At 43.3% G+C, this 20,415-nt stretch overlaps 1 protein-coding gene across 3 annotated transcripts in view; it reads left to right on the forward strand.

The window, feature by feature from the left end:
- The first annotated feature begins 2,099 nt into the window (after positions 1-2,099).
- hhat (hedgehog acyltransferase) overlaps positions 2,100-20,415 on the forward strand; it is a 108,869-nt gene continuing 90,553 nt past the window's right edge. Inside the window, exons 1-6 of one of the 3 annotated variants that reach the window (XM_017702547.2) lie at positions 2,100-2,515; positions 3,161-3,271; positions 4,565-4,704; positions 16,567-16,634; positions 18,488-18,601; positions 18,883-19,077. In XM_017702547.2, coding sequence (XP_017558036.1) covers positions 3,270-3,271; positions 4,565-4,704; positions 16,567-16,634; positions 18,488-18,601; positions 18,883-19,077 — 519 coding nt within the window. In that variant the 5' untranslated portion in view covers positions 2,100-2,515; positions 3,161-3,269. The remainder of the gene's footprint in view (positions 2,516-3,160; positions 3,272-4,564; positions 4,705-16,566; positions 16,635-18,487; positions 18,602-18,882; positions 19,078-20,415) is intronic. The other 2 variants (XM_037541714.1, XM_017702548.2) reach the window with 2 other exon arrangements.

Raw genomic sequence — 20,415 nt, forward strand, 5'->3', positions numbered from 1 at the left:
AAAACAGAAGAACTGTTCTTCAGATTCTACAGAGAATGTGTTGTTTACGGTTCTGTACAGAACCTTTTTGAAAAAGGTTCTGGGGGGGGTGTGGGGGGGTGTTGCATTTGGGGGTTAGGTGTTCAGAAAAACTGAGTTCAGCTTCTTTTATTATAAGGGTTTAAAATGACGTCACCGTCTATTAGACTGGAGAGAAGAGCTACAGCCTCACACGACGCCCAGCTTCTGAATGGAGCTTATGGAATATGAACGTTATGAAGAACATGAGGAAGTGCGTTTTGGAGGCACCAGTAATTCCAAGGAGTTGAAGAGGCTACAGATAAAAAACAAATGGGCCTGCTTTTCTAGGAACTTTCCCTGAAACTGACTTGGCACAGGCTGTGGCACCGGAGGTCATGGGGTCGGAGTCCGGAGGTTTAGACTGGGCAAGCGACAGGTGACTCCTAATGACGCTGATGCCACTTTCCTGTTTCATAACGGTGGAGCTTTACAGATCAGATCAAGGTCATTTATGAATCCCTGTCAATCACAGGCAGGCTGTGCGTCGTACATGGTGTTTCTTTACTTACAGACTCTGTTTTATTTAGATTTCAATGTTCAAACCGAGATAAAAGTGCAGCCTGTAATGTTTGCCGTGTGAACTTATTTAGCCAGGCTGTAGAAGGTGATCAGTCCCCAATGCTGCCAGTAAAATAGTGATTTTCCATTTTTTCTTGAGGCTTATTCACAATAATATGTGTATATTTTATTACTTATTATTGTAATTGAGAAAGAAAAGTTGATGAAATGACAGATAACAAATAACTTCATTTAAAAATGAAATAGTAGTTGTAAAAAATATTCATTGTTTTCAAGTAGGTGTTAAAGGTCTTTAAATTCTTGATATAAAACTGATATAAAACATAAATGATATGTATTTTACACCTGAACATGTCTTATATTGGAATATTACCATGGTCAAGACTTCTTGAGACCGTGTCTGTAGTCCTGCCTTAAAGACACGTTTTCATGCCTCAAGATGTCTTAAGGTGTCTTCACAAGTGTGTCTTAAGACATCTCGAGATGTGAAGATAAGCTGGATTTATGATTCTTTAATATTCCAACATGTAACAAACACTTCAACCTCCTACTATGACGTGTAATATTCTGTAGCCACACTGAGAGCCTCGGTCTTTAAACGTGTGCCTCCACCTAGTGGTCATTTTGGGGAATTGCAGTGGAATTTTGATCAAAAAGGGAATTCTACCCTTTTCCCCCCAAAATTTCTGAATAACTCAGTGGTTGAGGTGTAAACAGAGTCATTCAGAGTGGTTTGGAGCGAAATGGTCCATTGTTGAGAAGCTTACAGACTGATCTCTTTACAGTGGTGGGGGTAGGGACCAGAGGCCCTGTAGGCCCTGGAGACAATGTCTCCAACACAATTATAGACATTTTATTTACCATCCTAAACCACCAGTGAACCCACACGTGCCTTCTAAGTTTTTTATTTGTAATGTTGATGATGGTAAAATAGTCATAAACCTGAAAAAATAAGTTTTCTTTTTGCCTCACGACATCCTGCATGGCCTCATGTAGTGGTTGGTTAGTGTAGTGGGGTTCAATCCCCACCTGGGTAAACACCCTACACTACACCAATAAGAGTCCTTGGGCAAGACTCCTAACACCACCTTCGCCTACCTGTGTAAAAATAACTGTAAGTCGCTCTGGATAAGAGTGTATGCTGTAAATGTACTCATCTGCTATGAGTAGCTTAAAGGAAACGGATTAAAGTGCATTTTGAGGTAAAACTTTACCACAACACTACTGTAAAACAACGGGTCAGACATCAGGCGGCACATTTAATTATGTAGAATTGAAAAAAAGCGTGTGGAGCTCCCTGTCAAAAAAATAAAAACTATAAATCAGTCAATATAAAACTATGAAAACAGATCCCCAGCTTATGAATGAATAAACAAATAAATAAATAAACAAGAGGTCCAAGCTCTGAAGAGTTAATATTTAGAATAAATAAATTAATAAACATTTTAGCCAATCACGTGGCAGCAGAGCCCCAATCCCAGAGGCGGTGGGCGGAGCCGCCGCACCATTCACAGTGCAGACATGGCAGAGAGGCTGAGGCGGGCTGTTGTCGTTTGTGCTGAAACGTGACTAAAGTGCCATTAAACTCAAGTCTTCTCGGGTCGTCATGGTCTGTTTGGCGATGCTGTGTGTCTGAGAACCGCAGTTTGCGCGAAAGGTCCTTCAGCTTTCCCAGGACTTCAGTGAACTCGCCGACTCAGCTCAGCTATGCAGCCCATACACGGTGAGCGGTGTGGTCGGTCTTCCCAAACACCGCCGTCACATCCCGTGTTTACTGAAAGAGTCTTACGGCCAGAAACAGATTCCCCGCTAAACTGACCTTTTCCTGCCGAATGGGAGGTTAATAAAGTTGGTCACGGTTCGTCGTGAAGCCAAGTTCCTGTGCTACTCCGGCCACAGCTCATAATTAACCCGAACAGCTGAGCCGAGCGCCCCGGTAAGTTGTTGCTTGCATTTGACGCATCGCGCTCTTAGCCATGTTAGGCGGAGGTGGGCTGTAGTCCATTCAGAGCCAGTCTACCACCATGATTTAATTCAGTAGTGTGCGGTTTGGGACGCAGCCTAAAACTAGGCTTAATCCAGCCCTTGTTCAGTCACGTGTGCGTAAGTTATATATTTTTGTGGTTGGTTGGTGTAGTGGGTAACAGCTCTGCCTTCTACACTGTAGACTGGGGTTCAGTCCCCCGCCTGGGTAACCACCCTGCACTATACCAATAAGAGTCCTTGGGCAAGACTCCTAACACTGCCTTCACCTTATACACTGTAGACTGGGGTTCAGTCCCCCGCCTGGGTAACCACCCTGCACTATACCAATAAGAGTCCTTGGGCAAGACTCCTAACACTGCCTTCACCTTATACACTGTAGACTGGGGTTCAATCCCCTGCCTGGGTAACCACCCTGCACTATACCAATAAGAGCCCTTGGGCAAGACTCCTAACACCACCTTCACCTCCCTGTGTAAAATCATCGAATTGTAAGTCACTCTGGATAAGAGCGTCAGCCAAATACTGTAAATGTAATTATTTCTTAATTATTTTGAAATGCTTTTTCGTTTTAAGGCCTTATTTTATTTCCATTCAGGTCTGTTTCAACACCTGGACCACTTTGTTATTGCACCACCCTCTGAGTTTTATTTAAACCAAAAGGATCTTAAAAGAAGAAGAAGACCCTCTTTACACTTAGTCACTTTATGTAAGTAGCATCTAGGTTGTGTTCTGATAAGATTTTAGCCACATGCATTTACACTTGTTAGTCAAATCCGTCTCCGGTTAGTCGGACTGAAATCTGATTGCTGTGAGGGACGTAATATGCAAATCTGCTCATTAGGCAGCAACCAGTTACCAGTTGTTTATCTGTTCAGCCTCTTTATCTGCAGTTTGTTTTTCACATGGGTTTCTCAGACACTAGAGGGCGCTCCTGAGCGAGTCCAAAATGAACGGGTTGATATGGAGCATTTGAGCAACAACATACAGTATATTTCCAAAAGTATTCACTCACCCATCCGAATCAGTGAATTCAGGTGTTCCAATCACTTCCATGGCCACAGGTGTATAAAGCCGAGCCCCTAGGCCTGCAGACTGCTTCTACAGACATTAGTGAAAGAATGGGTCGCTCTTCCAGCGTGGTACCGTAATCGGAGGAGGATTTTCAGTTGACAAATGTATCTTGGAGAGATGGAAGGGTTCCACTGCTATAACATGTGGCTCAGATGCATCTCAGATCAGCTCCTGAAGTGTATGAGTGGTCAGATTTGTATGTTTTAAATGCGCCTTGGGTGCGCTTACGCTTGCATTTTTATGTGGCCTCATCCAGATAAAATCCTGATACTCAAGACGCATGAAGTGACGAGGTGCGAATGGCGTCAAATGGAGCTTAGGCCAGGTTCTCAGCTTCAGTCATGTGTGTAATCTGCACTGCATGATTTTCCAACCTTAACATACTTGATCCTTAGGTCTTAAGTGGCAGTCGTGGGCTGGAGGTTAGGGATCCAGCCTTGTGACCGGAAGGTCGCCGGTTTGATCCCCAGAGCTGACAGCACATGACTGAGGTGTCCTTGAGCAAGACACCTAACCCCCAACTGCTCCCTGAGCGCTGCGGATTGGGCTGCCCACCGCTCTGGGCAAGTGTGCTCACTGCCCCTAGTGTGTGTGTGCTCACTAGTGTGTATATGGTGTTTCACTTCACAGATGGGTTAAATGTGGAGGTGAAATTTCCCTGTTGTGGGACTAATAAGGGTCTCTTAATCAAATTAACGTCCGTAAGTGATGTGGCTCAGGGCCAATAGTAAAACTCTGCAGTGCAAGTGTTTCTCCATTGACTGAAGTTGGGAAACACTGGCCTAGACAAAATAACCCAAGTCCAGTCAAAGCGTTGTGCTGAACAATGTCTGACGCTGGTATTTCTCCCCCAGAAAGACATCAATGCAGGGTTAGTATTTTTGCCAAATCTGTTAATTACAGTTAATAATGGGATCTTAAATTATAGGTTGCCCTCTGAGGAAGGTGGAGCCATGTCTGCAAAGATGGAACTGGCGGAGTTGCCACGCTGGGAGATGGCTGTCTACTGGTTTTTGTCCTTCGCCTCCCACCTCTACTCCTTCTATGAGGTTCACAGATTCTCTAAAGGTAGAATCATCCTGTGAGTCAGAACGGCTTACTTCAATATTGCTTACTTACTGCTAATTTTTTTAGCTTACTCTACCGCTGGCTCAACTGGCACGCTGGGAGGGGCACTGCAGGGATCCAGGGTTCGGAGGTGAGGCTGTGAGGGAAACCGGGGGGGCTGAGCTGCTGTGTTTTTAGAGCTAGTGTACCTTATCTACCACAAAATATGGAGAGTGACGGAATCAAACGGCACTTTTGGAACTGAGAGGTCTTATAAACTTGACGACTTTCTATAAATGTCATGTTTGTCAGCATCTATAAGCACATTTGTAAATGTTATAATGCATTCATAAGGCATTATAAACTTGGTTATGAATATTTCTGAAATTGAATTACACTGAATTACATTTTATAGCCATGTTTATTATGCATTATGAATTGTTAATATAATACATTATAAGTAGTGTTTATACTGTCAATGCCGAAGAAGTCAGTTCCAGCTTGAAGAGCGTAAAGTGACGACAAATACAGAGTTTATTTACACCCTGAGACGGCCAGTATTTTATTTCTCAGCGCTGGTGCTGTTAGTGCTGCATCTTCAGGGCTTCAGTCCTGAATATTCAGACGCTCCAAACAGGCCGTCCAGCCTAGAATTATTCGCTTTTCTTAACCAGCGTCTCACTTTAAACATGACATTACATCACAGCAAACCAAGTACCCATCAGCCCCTCCCCTGAACCCCCTCTGACATCACACTGAGGGTGGAGTCACTGTGGAGTGAAGGCCTAAAAAGGGAGAAGCGAGATAATAGAGCGCCATCATTGTCATTTGTTCACTGGTTCTGATGTCAAGTGCTAGAAACCTTCACCACTACACTACACTGTAGTACAGTAATGCTAATTTCTGCTACCATTCTATTGGATATGCAGTGTTAAGTCAGTGCCAGGCTAACGGTGGTGCACGGTGAGATGCAGTCATAAATCGAAAGCTTGGTTGTGCGCGCTGAACAGAAATCAGTGGCAAGCAGCACTGGAACTACGGAAAGTGGGGAAAAAGTTTCACTCACATCTGAGTTCCAGTGTTGCTTGCCACTGAAGTCTGTTCAGTGAGTCGTGCCCAAGGTTTTGAGTTATGAAGGGAAACGTGAATCTGATGCAAGACCGGCAGCTTCATGGAGACTCGCAAGAATCCTTACTTAATCAGTCCAACATCTTTATTACAAACTAAGCTCAGATTAACTGGGTTATTTCCAGTTGGTACGGGCAGCTGGTCTATTGCAGCCTTGCGAGGTGGTGCTGGGGGTATTTAGTTCAGTGCGTGATTGTGGTTATCTCCTCACTCTCGGCTCCTACGCTTGCGTAGGCGCGAGTAGGGTGGCATCAGGGAGTGGTAATGTTGCTTGACTGATTTACTGTGACGTGTCGTGGTACCTTGGTACCATGAGGCGCAGAGGCGGAACTGACCATGATAAAAATAATATTTTTACAGTTTGGTAAGTTCAGATTTTAAGCAAGGCTGGTATATTAAATAATTACAGAGCAGTGCATTTGGGCTGTTAATGGAAAAAAAGTGTAGTTCAGGTGTAGTTACTCTTTAAAGTAACAGCCTGCACAGACGGCTGCAGTATACACTGTGACCAATAGTATGTGGACACCAGGCTATCACATCTATATGAGCTAGACATTCCATCCCAGATCCATGGGCATTATTATAAAGTTGCCCTCCCCATTGCTGATATAAAAGCCTCCTCGCTCCTTCTCATACGATTTTGAAGTCTGTCTTCATAAATTTGTGCCCATTCAGTCAAAAAAAAAATATGAGTGAGCTCAGCTACTGATGTTAGACGAGAAGACCTGTCTCACAGTTGACATGTAGTTCAGGCCATAGGCCTTCAGTGTAGTTCAGCTTAGGGCTCTGTGCAGTTCCCCTACACTATTCTTTCAACCCATGTCTTTATGGTCCTCACGTTGTACACAGGGGCTCAGTCATGCTGGATCCAAACTGTTGACATAAGGTTGGAAGCATTTAATCATCTAAAATATCGTTGTGTGCTGAAGCATTAACATTGGCTTTCACTGGAACTAAGAAGCCCAAACCCTGAAAAACAGCCCCAGACTATTATCCCTCCTCCACCAAACTTTACTGTTGGTACTATGCATTTGTCCATCAGATTGTAAAATAGGGAAGCACGATTCTTCAAATCAGAGAACATGTTTCTGCTGCTCGAGAATCCGGTGGTGGTCTGCTTTACACCAGCCGATGCACATTGGTCCTAGGCTTGTGTGCAGCTGCTCAGCCATGGAAACCTCTCACATGAAGCTGTTCTTGGGCTAACGTTTCAACAAGAGGCAGTTTTGAATTCTGTAGAGTGTAATGGATAAGACTTTATTTGGAGTGGACTTTGTAGATGATTAATAAACTCTTAAACAGATTTGTCAGGCTGCGTTTACACAGCAGCTAAAAGTGGCCAAAATCCGATCTTGTTCCTCATATGTGACACAGTTGTGTGTCAGTGTAAACAGCAAAAATCGCATTGAATCTGACATTTTCAATTCCGGTTTGAGACGCTTTCATATGTGGTACTGAAATCCGATCCGTAGCCAATCTGCGGCAGTGCGACTCAGTCTGAACAGCCAGATCGGATTTCGTGCGACTTTTACAGTCCAACTCGACGTTCGTCATCATTTCGCTCTGCTGAGACTCATAAACATTTAGGCTGATGTTTCTATACCAAAAGAAAATAGAGGAGACTCATCGCAGCCGCTCCATGTTTGAAAAGGTTTTGAATGAAACGGCTGAACGAGCCTGAGGCTGCAGCGTCAGAGAACAGTTCTGGGTATTGAGCCCAGCTGTCAACCAATGGAACTTCATAATCGCTCGTGTGATGCTGGCGAAGACGAAAACGGGAGCGACTAGTGTTCGCTAGTCTTGATGATTTGCCTCTGGACGAGCCACGTGAAGCTGTTCTTTAATGCGTGAGGGTCAGTTTAGGAGCTGCATGTCGCATGCAGATCACATTTAAAATATAATGTGAACAGCCAAACAAAAACATGGATTTGGTGAGAAAATCAGATTTGGGCCACTTTTACCTGCTGTGTAAATGTAGCCTTAGTTAACAAATCAACCACTCCTAAACTACACATCAATGAAGTATCTCAGTACACTGAGATAAAAATCTTAAATATGTACTGTTGGTGCTTATATTAAGTAGATGTGTTGTTAATATGTTACTTCCATTACACAAAACCCAAAACCTAACCTTATCCAACCCTACCCAAATCCTAACCCTCACCCTGGCCCTAACCTCAACCCAAAACCTAATTCTAACCCTCACCCTGGCCCTAATTCTAACGATTTCTTTACAGTCCTCGCTCTGTGCACAGGGGCTCAGTCATGCTGGAACAGGAAATGCCTAAGCCTAACTGTTGCCACAAAGTTGGAATCATTTCACCTCAGTCCTAAACCTCAATCCTAAACCTAACTTTCTATTTATGTATATATATAAAATGTGTTTGTGTGTGGGGGGGGGGGGGGGGGTATGTGTGTACATACATACAATAATAGCACTTACTGTTGACTGGGGTGGATCTAGCAGTGCAGAAATGGCTTGTGGTAATGTGGCATCCACATTTAAAGCCACTGAGCTCTTCAGTACAACCCACACTTGGCCAGAGCGTCTGAGTCTGAGACGAGCAGTGCATAAATGAGCCCTCTAACCAGTCACAGTGTTGTTTTTTTACCGCCTGCTTTGGGTATCCTGACCAGTTGCAGTTCCAGATGAGTTTTCTTGAGGGTTTTTTAAAGAATCAGGGTATTCATATATTCTAAAAATAGTAAATATTGCGATCAAAGTAATGCAGGCTGATCTTTAACCATCTGACAATATATCCTTTATTACATATCAAAAAGATTAATCCAATTTCAAAGCACCATATTTTTAAAACCGTGAGGCACTCAGGAACCAATTACGTACCAATTGCAATATAGTTTTATATTGAGCACTTGAAAAATTACAGTATAAACTTTAAGTAGCAATATAATTTCAGTACTAGTCTTTTGTCCATATTGCTTAGGCCTAGCCTGATCCCCACAGGAAACTGAACCCCAAGCACGTCCCTGGAGTTGGTGAGCTTAGTGGCTAAAACCAATTGTAATTGTTTACAGTGTTCAGTTTGATCATTTCTTTTCATAGACTGTCATGTAAGGCAGTCTTTTGCTGTTTTTCCCGTTTTACTTCAAGGACTCTGCAGTAATTCTCTCATTATCTCATGAATAAGCCAGTCGATGGTGTTACTGTGCCAAGTCCATAAGCCACATGCCATTAATTTTGACACCCTTCAGAGACACACTGCCGCCTGTGATTTGTTCTCGGTCTTCTGCAGTCCAGTCACAGAGCCGGTGCTTCCAGCTTTAGACGGTTCTTCTGAGCGGTTTTGATCATTATGCCGTAGTGAAATATTTATCTCTGAGCATAATTAGCATAGCCTGGGCTTTGTTCCAACCCCAGCAAACTCTCAAACACTTGTCCTTCTCCTCCCATTTATGCTTGGGACGTCCTTACTGTAGAGATGCAGTGAAGAGTGCAGCATGAGCAGGTTTTAAAATAGTGCCGAAACTTTAGGGAATAAAGCAGCATAGCTGAAAATGAAATGAGGCCTGTTCTGTTTACACACAATCGTATGCAAAAGTTTGGGCCCCCCAGGCAATTGACATGTTTTGTTGATTACACATTTATCACATCCTCTACCGAGACAACACTTCTGCACAGTAGCCACGTTTACATGAAGCCTAATAATCTGTTAATAATCTAATAGCTCAAGCAGAATAGAATACATCCATGTAAACACCTCAATTGGACTAGACTATTCAGAATACAGTTACTATCTGATCAAACGAGGTAGGTAATGCTGTAAATCATCCGTTAAGTCGAAGAATATCAGTGTAAACACCTGAATCTAATTACATTCCCTATCAGAAAGTTTAAGTCCGTTCTGCATGTGCGTCACGTCATAGTGTCTCGTACGTGACGTCTTATGTGTCTCAGAACACGACGTCTTCCTCTCGGCCTTCTTTAATAAGGACAAGAGGCAGTCGTGGGCTGGAAGTTAGGGAACCAGCCCTGTGACCGGAAGGTTGCGGGTTTGATCCCCTCGGCTGACAGTCCATGACTGAAGTGCCCTTGAGCAAGGCACCTAACCCCCAATTGCTCCCCCAGGCGCCATGGATAGGGCTACCCACTGCTCCGGGCAAGTGTGCTCACTGCCCCCTAGTGTGTGTGTTCAGTAGTGTGTATGTATGTGGGCGTTTCACTGCACGGATGGGTTAAATGCAGAGGTCTAATTTCACAGTGTGCAAACACTGACAAATGGTTGTAAATTCTAAATGTGAAGGACGTTTTCCTGAGTCTGACCTCATTTTAAAGTAATTAAAAACACAAGCACTGCTCACTGCTGCTCATCTCACTCCGACTGGACTCGTGATATTCGTCGTCATGGTGATGTTTACTCTAAGTGGTTCTCCACGCATGCGCGTCATGTTGGATCAGATTACTTGTAGCGAGAATGTAAACGAAGGTTTTCCATCAGAGTGTTGAGTAGAGTGAGCATAAACACCTCAGTCTGAATCTGTAATATGAATGTATTCAGTCAGATTGGCAAAATCTTTGCATGTAAACACAGCAATAGACCTTTCATGAGTGGGTGCGTCCAAGCTAGCACTGTATATCGGACCGCTTTCCATTTCAGTAAACCATTCTGACTGGAAGGTGTTATAGTTTTGTGACTTAAAACAGCCGAAGCGAGTTGCGTAGACCAAAGGCAAAAGTTTGAAAATATCTCAGATAAACTCTTTTATACCACACGCCTGGAGATCTGTGTTTTTCTGCCTCATCTCTGTATTCCAGATTCAAAGTTGCTTTAAAAAGAAACTTCTTAAAAGCAAAACGTAGACCAATGTGTTTTCATCCTGGAGCTTTCTTGACCTACATGATCTGTGGGTGTTTGTGTTGTAGTTATCTGGGGTTTTTAGATAGCGTTTCTCAAACCTCTGCACTTTTAGTAGCTGAGTCTGGCAATGAAAGATTCATGTTCGGTTTCTGCTGGTCAACTTTGAAGGCATTACTTGGGGCAAAGTCAGTAAAGTAATCCAGCACTTGTGCCTTTAGAGAATATCAACGTCTTTTTTATTCTCCTTTGTGTGCTTTGTCTGCCTGCAGCACACGAAGGAAGATAATAGCCATTCTGTATTGGCTGCTATGCTGTAGTCTTTAAAGGAATATCTTGGCAAGACGTCAAATTTGTACAATTGAAAATGAAACAACTGCAGACGTTGCAGGGCGGCTTCATTTACCTCGTGGTGCACATGGCAGCTGGGCGAACTCCATGGACGAAGACGCTACGTGTCAAAGCCTCTGATTGGTCAGTAAGTAAAGGGAGGTGTACCATGAAGCAAAGATGGACGAGCTTTGTCTTCGGCAGACACACTAATATTTCACTGTGAAATGCGTATTTGTTAAATAAACAATAATTATCTCCTAAATGTAATATAATAAGTCTATTATTCAGTAGGACTAACTAGTACTAAGCACCAAAACATACAGGTTAACCTAATTTAGGTTCACAAGAGGACAAAGCTGAAGTTGGCTTTCTACTCACCAGCTTCTTGTTCGAACTTTCCTGCTCCACCTTAAATGGTGGCAGTATTCTGAACTCAAGCGTCACCGTAGCTAGAACTGTGAAAGAATTGTTTTCCAGTCACAAAACTCATCATAAAATGTCACGTGGAACATCCACGACAGGCAACACGAAACCACAGAAAGGATGCAAGCTTGTAAGCTCCTGAAGGCACTTTGGGCTTTCTGAGACCCTCGAGAATTTCGCTTCACAAGAAGTACGCTGAGGCCTAAGCAGTACATTCTGACATCACATGAGGCCAAATTCAGTTATAAACGTCATCAAAAATCACCCCTTAGTTCCCAAACGCACAAACAACGCGGTCATCAGCTGTATTCTCCACAAATGAGAGCAGCAACCATCGTACGCAAGTTAATGGTGTGACCACAGCATTTTTTGCTCGTCCACAGGAAAACACTGAAACGGAGAACTCGGAAATCCCCAGCCTGGTCAGCATTTTCAAAAACCTGCATTTTCAGTGGCTGAAAACACACAAAAAATGTGATTTTACACAGTCGAGTCACATTATTATGACCCCTTCATGGCCATGTGCGGGTAGTGGCAGCGTTATGGTCTGGGGAATGTTTTCCTGGCATTCCCTGTGCCCACTCGTCCACATGGAAGACGCTCTCAGTCGATTTGGGGATGAATCCATCCTTGCAGATCACGTACACCTATACGTGCTGATTGTCTTCCCTGGGGCGGATGGGATCTTCCGGCAAGACGTGACTAGAAATTGCCCGACATTGGTTAGAAGAGCATGACCAAGGCTTCCAAGTACTCCCCCCTAATTCCCCAGGCTTGAACCCAACTGAGCATCTGTGGGACCACCTGGATTGTCATGTTCGCTCTATGGATCCTCCCCCCACGCCCCCTTCAGCAGCTGTGGGATGCACTGCAGTCAGCATGACTCCAGATACCTGTGACAACCTCTCAGGACTCTGTTGAGGCACTCACAGCCTGTCTAGCTGCTGTCCGTGCTGCTGTCCAGAACAGCAATATACAGTATACAGTGTTTGGTTGATGGAGTAATTCTAGCAGGTAACATTGTTGAAGTGAAGTAAAATGTGCAAAAATGCAAGTATTCAGATCTACAGTCATATCGAATGATGTATTCAGTGAAATGCAGTAAATATCCACCGATCAGGCATAATATCATCTCGGCACTGCAGTAACACTGTAGTTAGTGTGTGTTGTGCTGGTATGAATGTCCACTCACTGTCCACTCTATTAGACACTCCTACCTTGCCAGTCCACCTTGTAGATATAAAGTCAGAGACGACAGCTCATCTGCTGCTGCACAGTTTGTGTTGGTCATCCTCTAGTTCTTCATCAGTGGTCACAGGACACTGTTGCCTGGATATTTTTGGTTTGTGGACTATTCTCAGTCCAGCAGCGACACTGAGGTGTTTAAAAACTCCAGCAGCACTGATGTGACTGATCCACTCAGAACAGCACCACACACACTAACACACCACCACCACGTCAGTGCCACTGCAGTGCTGAGAATGATCCACCACCCAAATGGTCCCTGCTCTGTGAGGGTCCATGGGGGTCCTGATCACTGAAGAACAGGGTAACAGAGTATCAGAGAAACAGATGGACTACAGTCTGTAACTGTAGAACTACAGAGTGCAGCTATACAGTAAGTGGAGCTGATAAAACGGACAGTGAGCGTAGAAACAAGGAGGTGGTCATGATGTTATGCCAGATGGGTGGAAGTAAATGCAGTGTTCCAGACATAATGTGGAACTGTAAGAATTAGGGAGTGAGACAGTCTCATATTGTTATGTGTGTGTGTGTGTGGGGGTCCACGTAGGAGTCCTTCAATTCAGTCTGTGGGAGCTGAGGAATCTGATGGCTTGTGGAAAGAAACTGTGAGGGCCTGAATGCTGCCATACCTTCTTCCAAATGCCAGAAGAGAGAACAGCTCATGTGAGGGGTGTGTGGGGTCAGTCACACTGCTAGTGGCTGTTCGGACACAGTGTGTGGTGTACATGTCCATGATGGTCAGAGTCAGTGCCATTCCCAAACCACGCAGTAATGCAGCTGCTTAGGATGCTCTCTATAGCGCCTCTCAAAGTGCTTCTTCTGCTATAGTGCTTCTCAAAGAGATGCGTCTTCAGTTGCCATTTAAAGACACCAAGGGACCACTGCTGTTCTGATGTTCAGACAGCCAGTGGAAGCTTGTTCCACCTCCTGGGTGCCTGGACAGAGAAGAGTCTTGACGCTTGTGTCCTAAAGGATGGCTGGTTAAGCCGAGATGTACTTGAAGCTCGAAGGGCTGGAGGTCCGGGATGTGTGGATGGGACCTGTAGAAACAAATTCCAGATGCTAAACATGTCTTGAACGACAACACATGGAAAACTGGACATTTGACTTTTCTTTAAATTCCTTTAAAGGAAAGGAAAATGTAAAAGTGTCTTCATCTGCCTTCTCTTCACTCGGTCAAGTGGTTTTGCTGACCAGTATCACTGAATTAGCAGACCATTATTCTTGTCCTTGGTTTCCTGGACACACAGCCTCAGTGGGGACTGATTAATGATAGCAAATTAAGTGACTTGTCGGTCAAACGAGCCGCTTGGCTGATTGTGTAGGGATGTCCTTTAGTCTTCTCTGGCCAGTAGATGCGTGCTCTCGGAGGAGTCTTGCTGTGTGGCAGTTTTACTCAGTCCAGCCATTAGGTGGTGCTGTTCCTCTTCCTTGTATTGTCTCTCTTCCTCCCTCGCTCCTTCATTGTTTGTGTGGTGCAGATTTCAGCCTGCTGATACACCATGCAGGAGAGCCTTCTGTCGAGGTGATGAGGGGTCCACCCTGAGGAACGAGAGAGAGAGACTGACACTGCAATGCAGAGGGAGAGAGAGAGAACCTGTAGTGTAGCTGTGGGCTTCTCTCTGATTAGTCAGCATAACAAGCTGTGAACTGATCCAGCATTGCACACACACACACACACACACACATGCGGCTTGTGAAAAGTTTGCGTTCTCCTGTGATCAGAACGTTCTCGCGGTTACCTTTCAATTTAGAGTCAGTTAAAGGGCTCGTATCGTACATTTTACCCGCATTTAATTTTTTCCTCCTGGGTTCTGCTTATGACGTTTGTGTGGTTGTATATTCTCGCTGTGAGTGATTATTAATTTTTATGTAGCCATTTTCCAACTTCTTTTTGTCCCTTAGAATTAAACGGGCTGATTTTGTTACCGTGCCTTTAAGACCAATGTGTGCAAATGCGCTCTGTTCAAAAATGCCTCATTCAAAAAGCTGTCCTGGCTGAAACACTGCTTATAGCAGGGGTCTTCAATTAAAGTTCAAAAAGGTCCAGTTAGAGAAAATTTCCTCAAGCAAAGGTCCAGAACATCATAACGTCTAACCTGCATCAAGACTCAGCGCCATATACTGTTTACTGAAGTAGCCGAGTAGGAAAATCAGCATCTTATACAGTCGACAACTGAATATCAGACCAAATAAAGTGCAGTTCAGTCAAATTTCAATATTTATGGTCAGTTTTCTCTTTTTTGACCACGTCATGTGGAATAACTTCCCTCTGACTCACTTTCTTCTCTGACTGCTGTTTCTCGCCTCGTCCCTCCCCTGTGTGGCACCACTCACTCAAGTCTCAGTGCTCATCATAATGCACAGATCTGATTGGCTGAGTAGCGTCACATGTGATTTTTACAATGCATATGATTGGTCTGTGAGTCTCCCGGGCCACTAAAGTTACCGTAAAGGCTAAAAAAAAGCTACGCTGATTAAAATAGGACCACCTGCGGTCCCCCTATTAATGACCTCTGTCCTATAACTTCACCATTCCCTTCTAAAGGTGCTAGAAAGGCTTCTGGGCATGATTCCACACAATAACTTCTAGAAAGACTTTCAGTGCAGAGCCATTTTTCTAAATGAGACATAATTAAGAACCTATTAGAGGTTTTTCACACTCATATGTCATTTGGCTTTGCTCAAAGAGCCCTTTGTGGTGCTTCTTTTTCCCTAAGAGGGCATGAACAGGCAGGCTAAACCGCTGTTGGCTGTTTTTGCAGCTGAATTTCAATGCATGTACTTTGGAGAGTGTGATACATTTTGAAAACAGACCAGTGTCTGAAGAAAGAAAGGCAAATTCAGTTTTCCATAAAACAGGCCCTTTAACACGACAACAGCTATTTGCATATGCATTAGGAATTTCGAACCTCAGTATCTTGTTCATTAAGTGTCCTTCTTGGTATGAAGGTGAGGTTTTACCTAAATAATGATTCGACACCTTTTAATTTTCAAACTGTTTTTGAAAGCACATGACGAATCTCTGATTGTGACATAACATTAACCTTGTTAGTCTTTAATTATGTTACTAGCAAACTAGCAAAGAAAACTTGGCTGGGATGTTTTTCCACACCTCCAGAGTTCAGTCTTAGAAGCTGGTTCAATGATTTTCTGAAGTAATCAAACCCATTCAGTGGTATTGAGGCCTGGACTCTGGGGTGGTCAGTCCACCGTTCAGCTTCTTTGTTCTTTGTCCTGTCCCAGCGGTCATCGGGCGGAAGGCAGGATGCACTCTGGACAGGTCGCCAGTGCATCGCAGGGCAGACAAACAGACAGACACACTCACGACCAAGGGCAATGTAGCACGTCCAGTTGGCCTGACTGCATGTCAGTGGGAGGAAACCCATGCAGACACAGGAAGAACATGCAAACTCCACGCAGAGAGGACCCCCGGCCGGGGAATCGAACCCAGGCCCTCCTCGCTGTGAGGCGACAGCGCCACCCACCGTGCCGCCCCATTTTATATTGTGTATTTAATTTCCAGTATGTTTCTGGAACCGTGGAAACATGACGCTTTAGTGAGTTTTCTGCCGAAGTTGTGTTATCTTATTAATATTAATATCTAATACTAAGACAGTATTCATACATATTTTTATGCACAGAATTATTCAAATTTGTAGTGGTATATTAACGATGAGGGTTTATGCTGTGGTATATGATTAAAAATGGTAACTGCCCGCCTCTTTTAGTGCCCTGCTATATACAGTATGTGTGATGTCATACCTGATTTAAGTGATTGGCAGCAGATGGGCATGTGATACCCTGTGTGTGGCTGTATACAGGCTTAAGCTGAAGCTGCCTCGCTGTGGACTTACATATAGAATAGTATTAGTTTCCATCTGAATGGAGATGATGTGAGATGATGAGTAACGTAACGTCCTGTTTGTATGACTGGCAGAGCACGAGGAGAGTCTGGACAGGGAGGTGCAGCTGGAGAAGGGCTACCTCATCTGGGGCTTCAGAAAGGTATGAGAGCATGGAGTGCATGAGCTGCTGTACACACAATCACAGAGAAGCGATTTGCTGCAGCACACTATCAGGTGACGTTTAGGGATTAATATATTCGGGATGTGAACTTAAAATGTATAAAAAGTGACCGGTGCATAGATTACTTAGTTCAGTAAATCAGTGAATGAGTCAAATGAAAATGTGATCATATTTTATGCCACATTTATGTAGAACATCACAAAATGGCAAAGCATTCACAAGCTTTCAAAAAGCACTGTGTAGAAAGAAAAGACTACGCAAGAAAATATGCTCATTTAAAACGTCCATATCAGGGATAAATGAATTGTCCTAGCATTTTTCAGATAAAGTACATATAGTCTGTATTTGGACACTATGCTGCCTGTTTTGAATTCAAGCTTCATGTGATTTCAGTTACATTTATCCACCGTTTCAGCCTGAAGAAGTTAATCCCTGACTGTTCAAGCTGAAGATACAAGGCGTTTCAGTTCAAACTACTTTTTGAGTGAGGTGCAGTACAGAGCAGCCAATCAGAACATAGCTCATTTACATATAGAAGCTTGAAAGGCACAGTAAGAAAAACAGCCTGTCTGATTGTAAAGGATGAAGAGGGATCGGAAAATAAATGATGACCAATTTTGTTACATAAACCCACAAAGAAACATTGTAAGTGGAACCCAAGACACATTTTCAAGATCTATTTATTTGTGTAGTTTGTGTTTATTTGCTGAGGAAAGTGTTAATATTGGATTAAACAAAATGTATAGAAAATGAATAGTTATTTATTTATATATATATATATATATATATATGTAGTAAACAGTGATTTTCTGGGTGTTGGTGTGTTTGTTTAACCCTTTCCAAGCCTCTCCTCGAGGAAGCCCAGTATTATATGTAGTTAAAAAGCAGCTCCTGGTTTGACCAATCAGTGCTCAGTAAATTGAGCTCATGCTGTAATTGATGACATTAACGAGTCTCTGTGGCGGCTGTGAAGGTGTCAAGGAAAAATATGGACCCAAGAAATTCTTGTTACTTTATATTGTGTTTATGTTTATTTGAATTATGAATACAACTTTATTCTAATGTACATTCACCGGCCACTTTATTAGGTACACCTGTTCAATTGCGGGTTAACACAAATAGCTAATCAGCCAATCACACGGCCGCAACTCAGTGCATTTAGGCATGTAGAGGTGGTCAAGACAACTTGCTGAAGTGCAGATCGAGCATCAGAACGGGGAAGAAAGGGGATTTAAGGGACTTTGAACGTGGCGTGATTGTTGGTGCCAGACGGGCTGGTCTGAGTATTTCAGAAACTGTACAGAGAACTGTCCGAAAGAGAGGAAATATCCAGTGAGCGGTCAGTTGTGTGGACAAAAATGCCTTGTTGATGTGAGAGGTCAGAGGAGAATGGGCAGACTGGTTCCAGATGATAGAAAGGCAACAGGAACTCAAATAACCAACCAGAATCTCTGAGGAATGTTTCCAACACCCTGTTGAAAGTCTGCCACGAAGAATTAAGGCAGTTCTGAAGGCAAAAGGAGGTCCAGTCTTTTACTAGCAAGGTGTACCTAATAAAGTGGCCTGTGAGTGCATATTGTGATAAACTCACTGCTGAGGTAAGTTGTTTGAAAATTAGCTTAGATGCCTAAAACCTTTGCAGAGTACTGTATATGAATTAATAGAAACATAGAAAAGTTCAAGCTTCGCTTCGCTTGCTTTTACCAGATTGTGGAACAGGACAGCCTTTCAAAACACCTCAAATGTGCATCATCTTTAGTGGAAAAATTAGATGTTTTTTTGTGATTTGTCTCAGGTCTGTTCTCATGCCCTGTGTGTGCTTTTCTCTTCAGGATCCAACAGATTTTGAGTGGAGCTTCTGGAGCGAGTGGGCGTGGCAATCTCTTCTCTGGACGCTGATTGGCCACGCAGTGGTATCCAAACTGTTTGGTGTTTACCTGCCTCAGGTAAGCATTGCTCATGGGGATATTTCATAAAGCAATATTCTCAGTAAGCCCAAAGATGAGGACTGTCCAATAGGAATGTCCCTCAGCTCTTTTCTCAGCTCTGTTGGACAAACCTGACTTTGGGCTTAAGTTATTTGGTCAAACTGAGAAATCCTGTGTCCCCCAGGTTGTCTTGAGTATTTGCTCCAGAAAACAAATGCTGATGTTTGTGTGTTGTAATGTATGTTTGATCCCCTTACTGTGTGTGTGTGTGTGTGTGTGTGTGTGTGTGTGTGTTACAGAGCAGAAAGGTCATCCTCACACTCTACGGCATGTTGGCAGCGTGGTGGCTGCTGGGTTCCAGGGGTATAGCTGTTCTGATGCTCCACCTCAGTGTTTCATTGGCTGTTGCCCAGCTATGCAGTCCCATCCTCTGCTGGGGTTGTGCCCTCGTCCTGCTCTCTACTCTACATATCAGCAGTTTACAGGACATGCAGGTATGTTGTTCAGTGTATGTTGATGGAGGCATCAATCCTGTGTTGAACTGAAGAAACCTGTTCACACCTGTTTACATGCTAGTCTTTCTGGGGAGGTAAAGGTATCAGTGCTGCTGTTCAAATCCCTGGTCATAATGAGCAAAATGAGCTGTAAAATAGTCTTAAGTACTTATTCTTTTGATCTTTTTTCAAAACATAGCATAAATCATGAATCTATTTATTTGTGATTATTTGGGGGAAAAAAACTAAATCCTGTCATGAAGTAAATTTTTACAAACCGTGTATCTCCAAAATGGTAACTTTACAGGAAATGCGAAAACATACTGCACTTTTAATGCAAGTCAATGGAACCAGACTTTTTTTCCCCAAGTCATTTTGGGATGTTTCTTTTGGTCCATTTGTCATGAAATTTACTTACAATGTAAAGGGCAACAGGCATTTTCACATTATGTCAAAAACTGAAAAATGACAAAAATGAAGATACGAGGTTTTCGTACGACAGCAGTGATATATGAGACAAAACACAGGCCAGATTCCCCCAGTCGTCCATTGTTATGAGAACATCCAGAGAAAACAGCAATGACGTACGACAAAAGACCTGCACAAATCAGGAAATAGCTGCAGTTAAACTAGTTAAACAGTTGAAAACGCTGTCATGGCAATAATTAAGAAATTTAGAGCAAGTGGAGATGTTAAGAATTTGCCAGGAGAGAGGACGTACACCCGTACTGACCCCCTGCACAGTGAGGAGGATGGTTTGAGTTGTTGTTAGAGAATCTCCAACTATATATATATATACAAAAAAATGATGTCCAAATCATTTAAACCCTGTATTTCATTGAATATAGTGTAAAGACAACACGTCAAATGTCTGTTTTGAATTTGACGCCAACAGCACATTCCAAAAAGTTGGCATGGGGGCAACAAAAGGCTGCTGAAGTTAAATAATGCTAATAAAAAAAAACAACAACAAAAAAAACTTGGTGGTTAATTAGCAACGGCTTAGTAACGTAATTGGGTATAAAAGAGCGTCCCAGAGAAGCCGAGGCTCTAAAGATTTTGAGAATCGGAGACATCTCTGTATGCAAGACACAAGGCTGAAAACAGACATGATTCTGTGGTGGAAACACTGTGTCCACTCACTGTCCACTCTATTAGACACTCCTACTTTGTCGGTCCACCTTGTAGATGTAAAGTCAGAGACGACAGCTCATCTGCTGCTGCACAGTTTGTGTTGGTCATCCTCTGGTCCTTCATCAGTGGTCACAGGATGCTGTCGGCTGGATATTTTTGGTTGGTGGACTATTCTCAGTCCAGCAGCGACACTGAGGTGTTTAA

The sequence above is a fragment of the Pygocentrus nattereri genome, chromosome 10 (assembly GCF_015220715.1).
Source record: "Pygocentrus nattereri isolate fPygNat1 chromosome 10, fPygNat1.pri, whole genome shotgun sequence".
NCBI classification, from domain to species: Eukaryota; Metazoa; Chordata; class Actinopteri; order Characiformes; family Serrasalmidae; genus Pygocentrus; species Pygocentrus nattereri.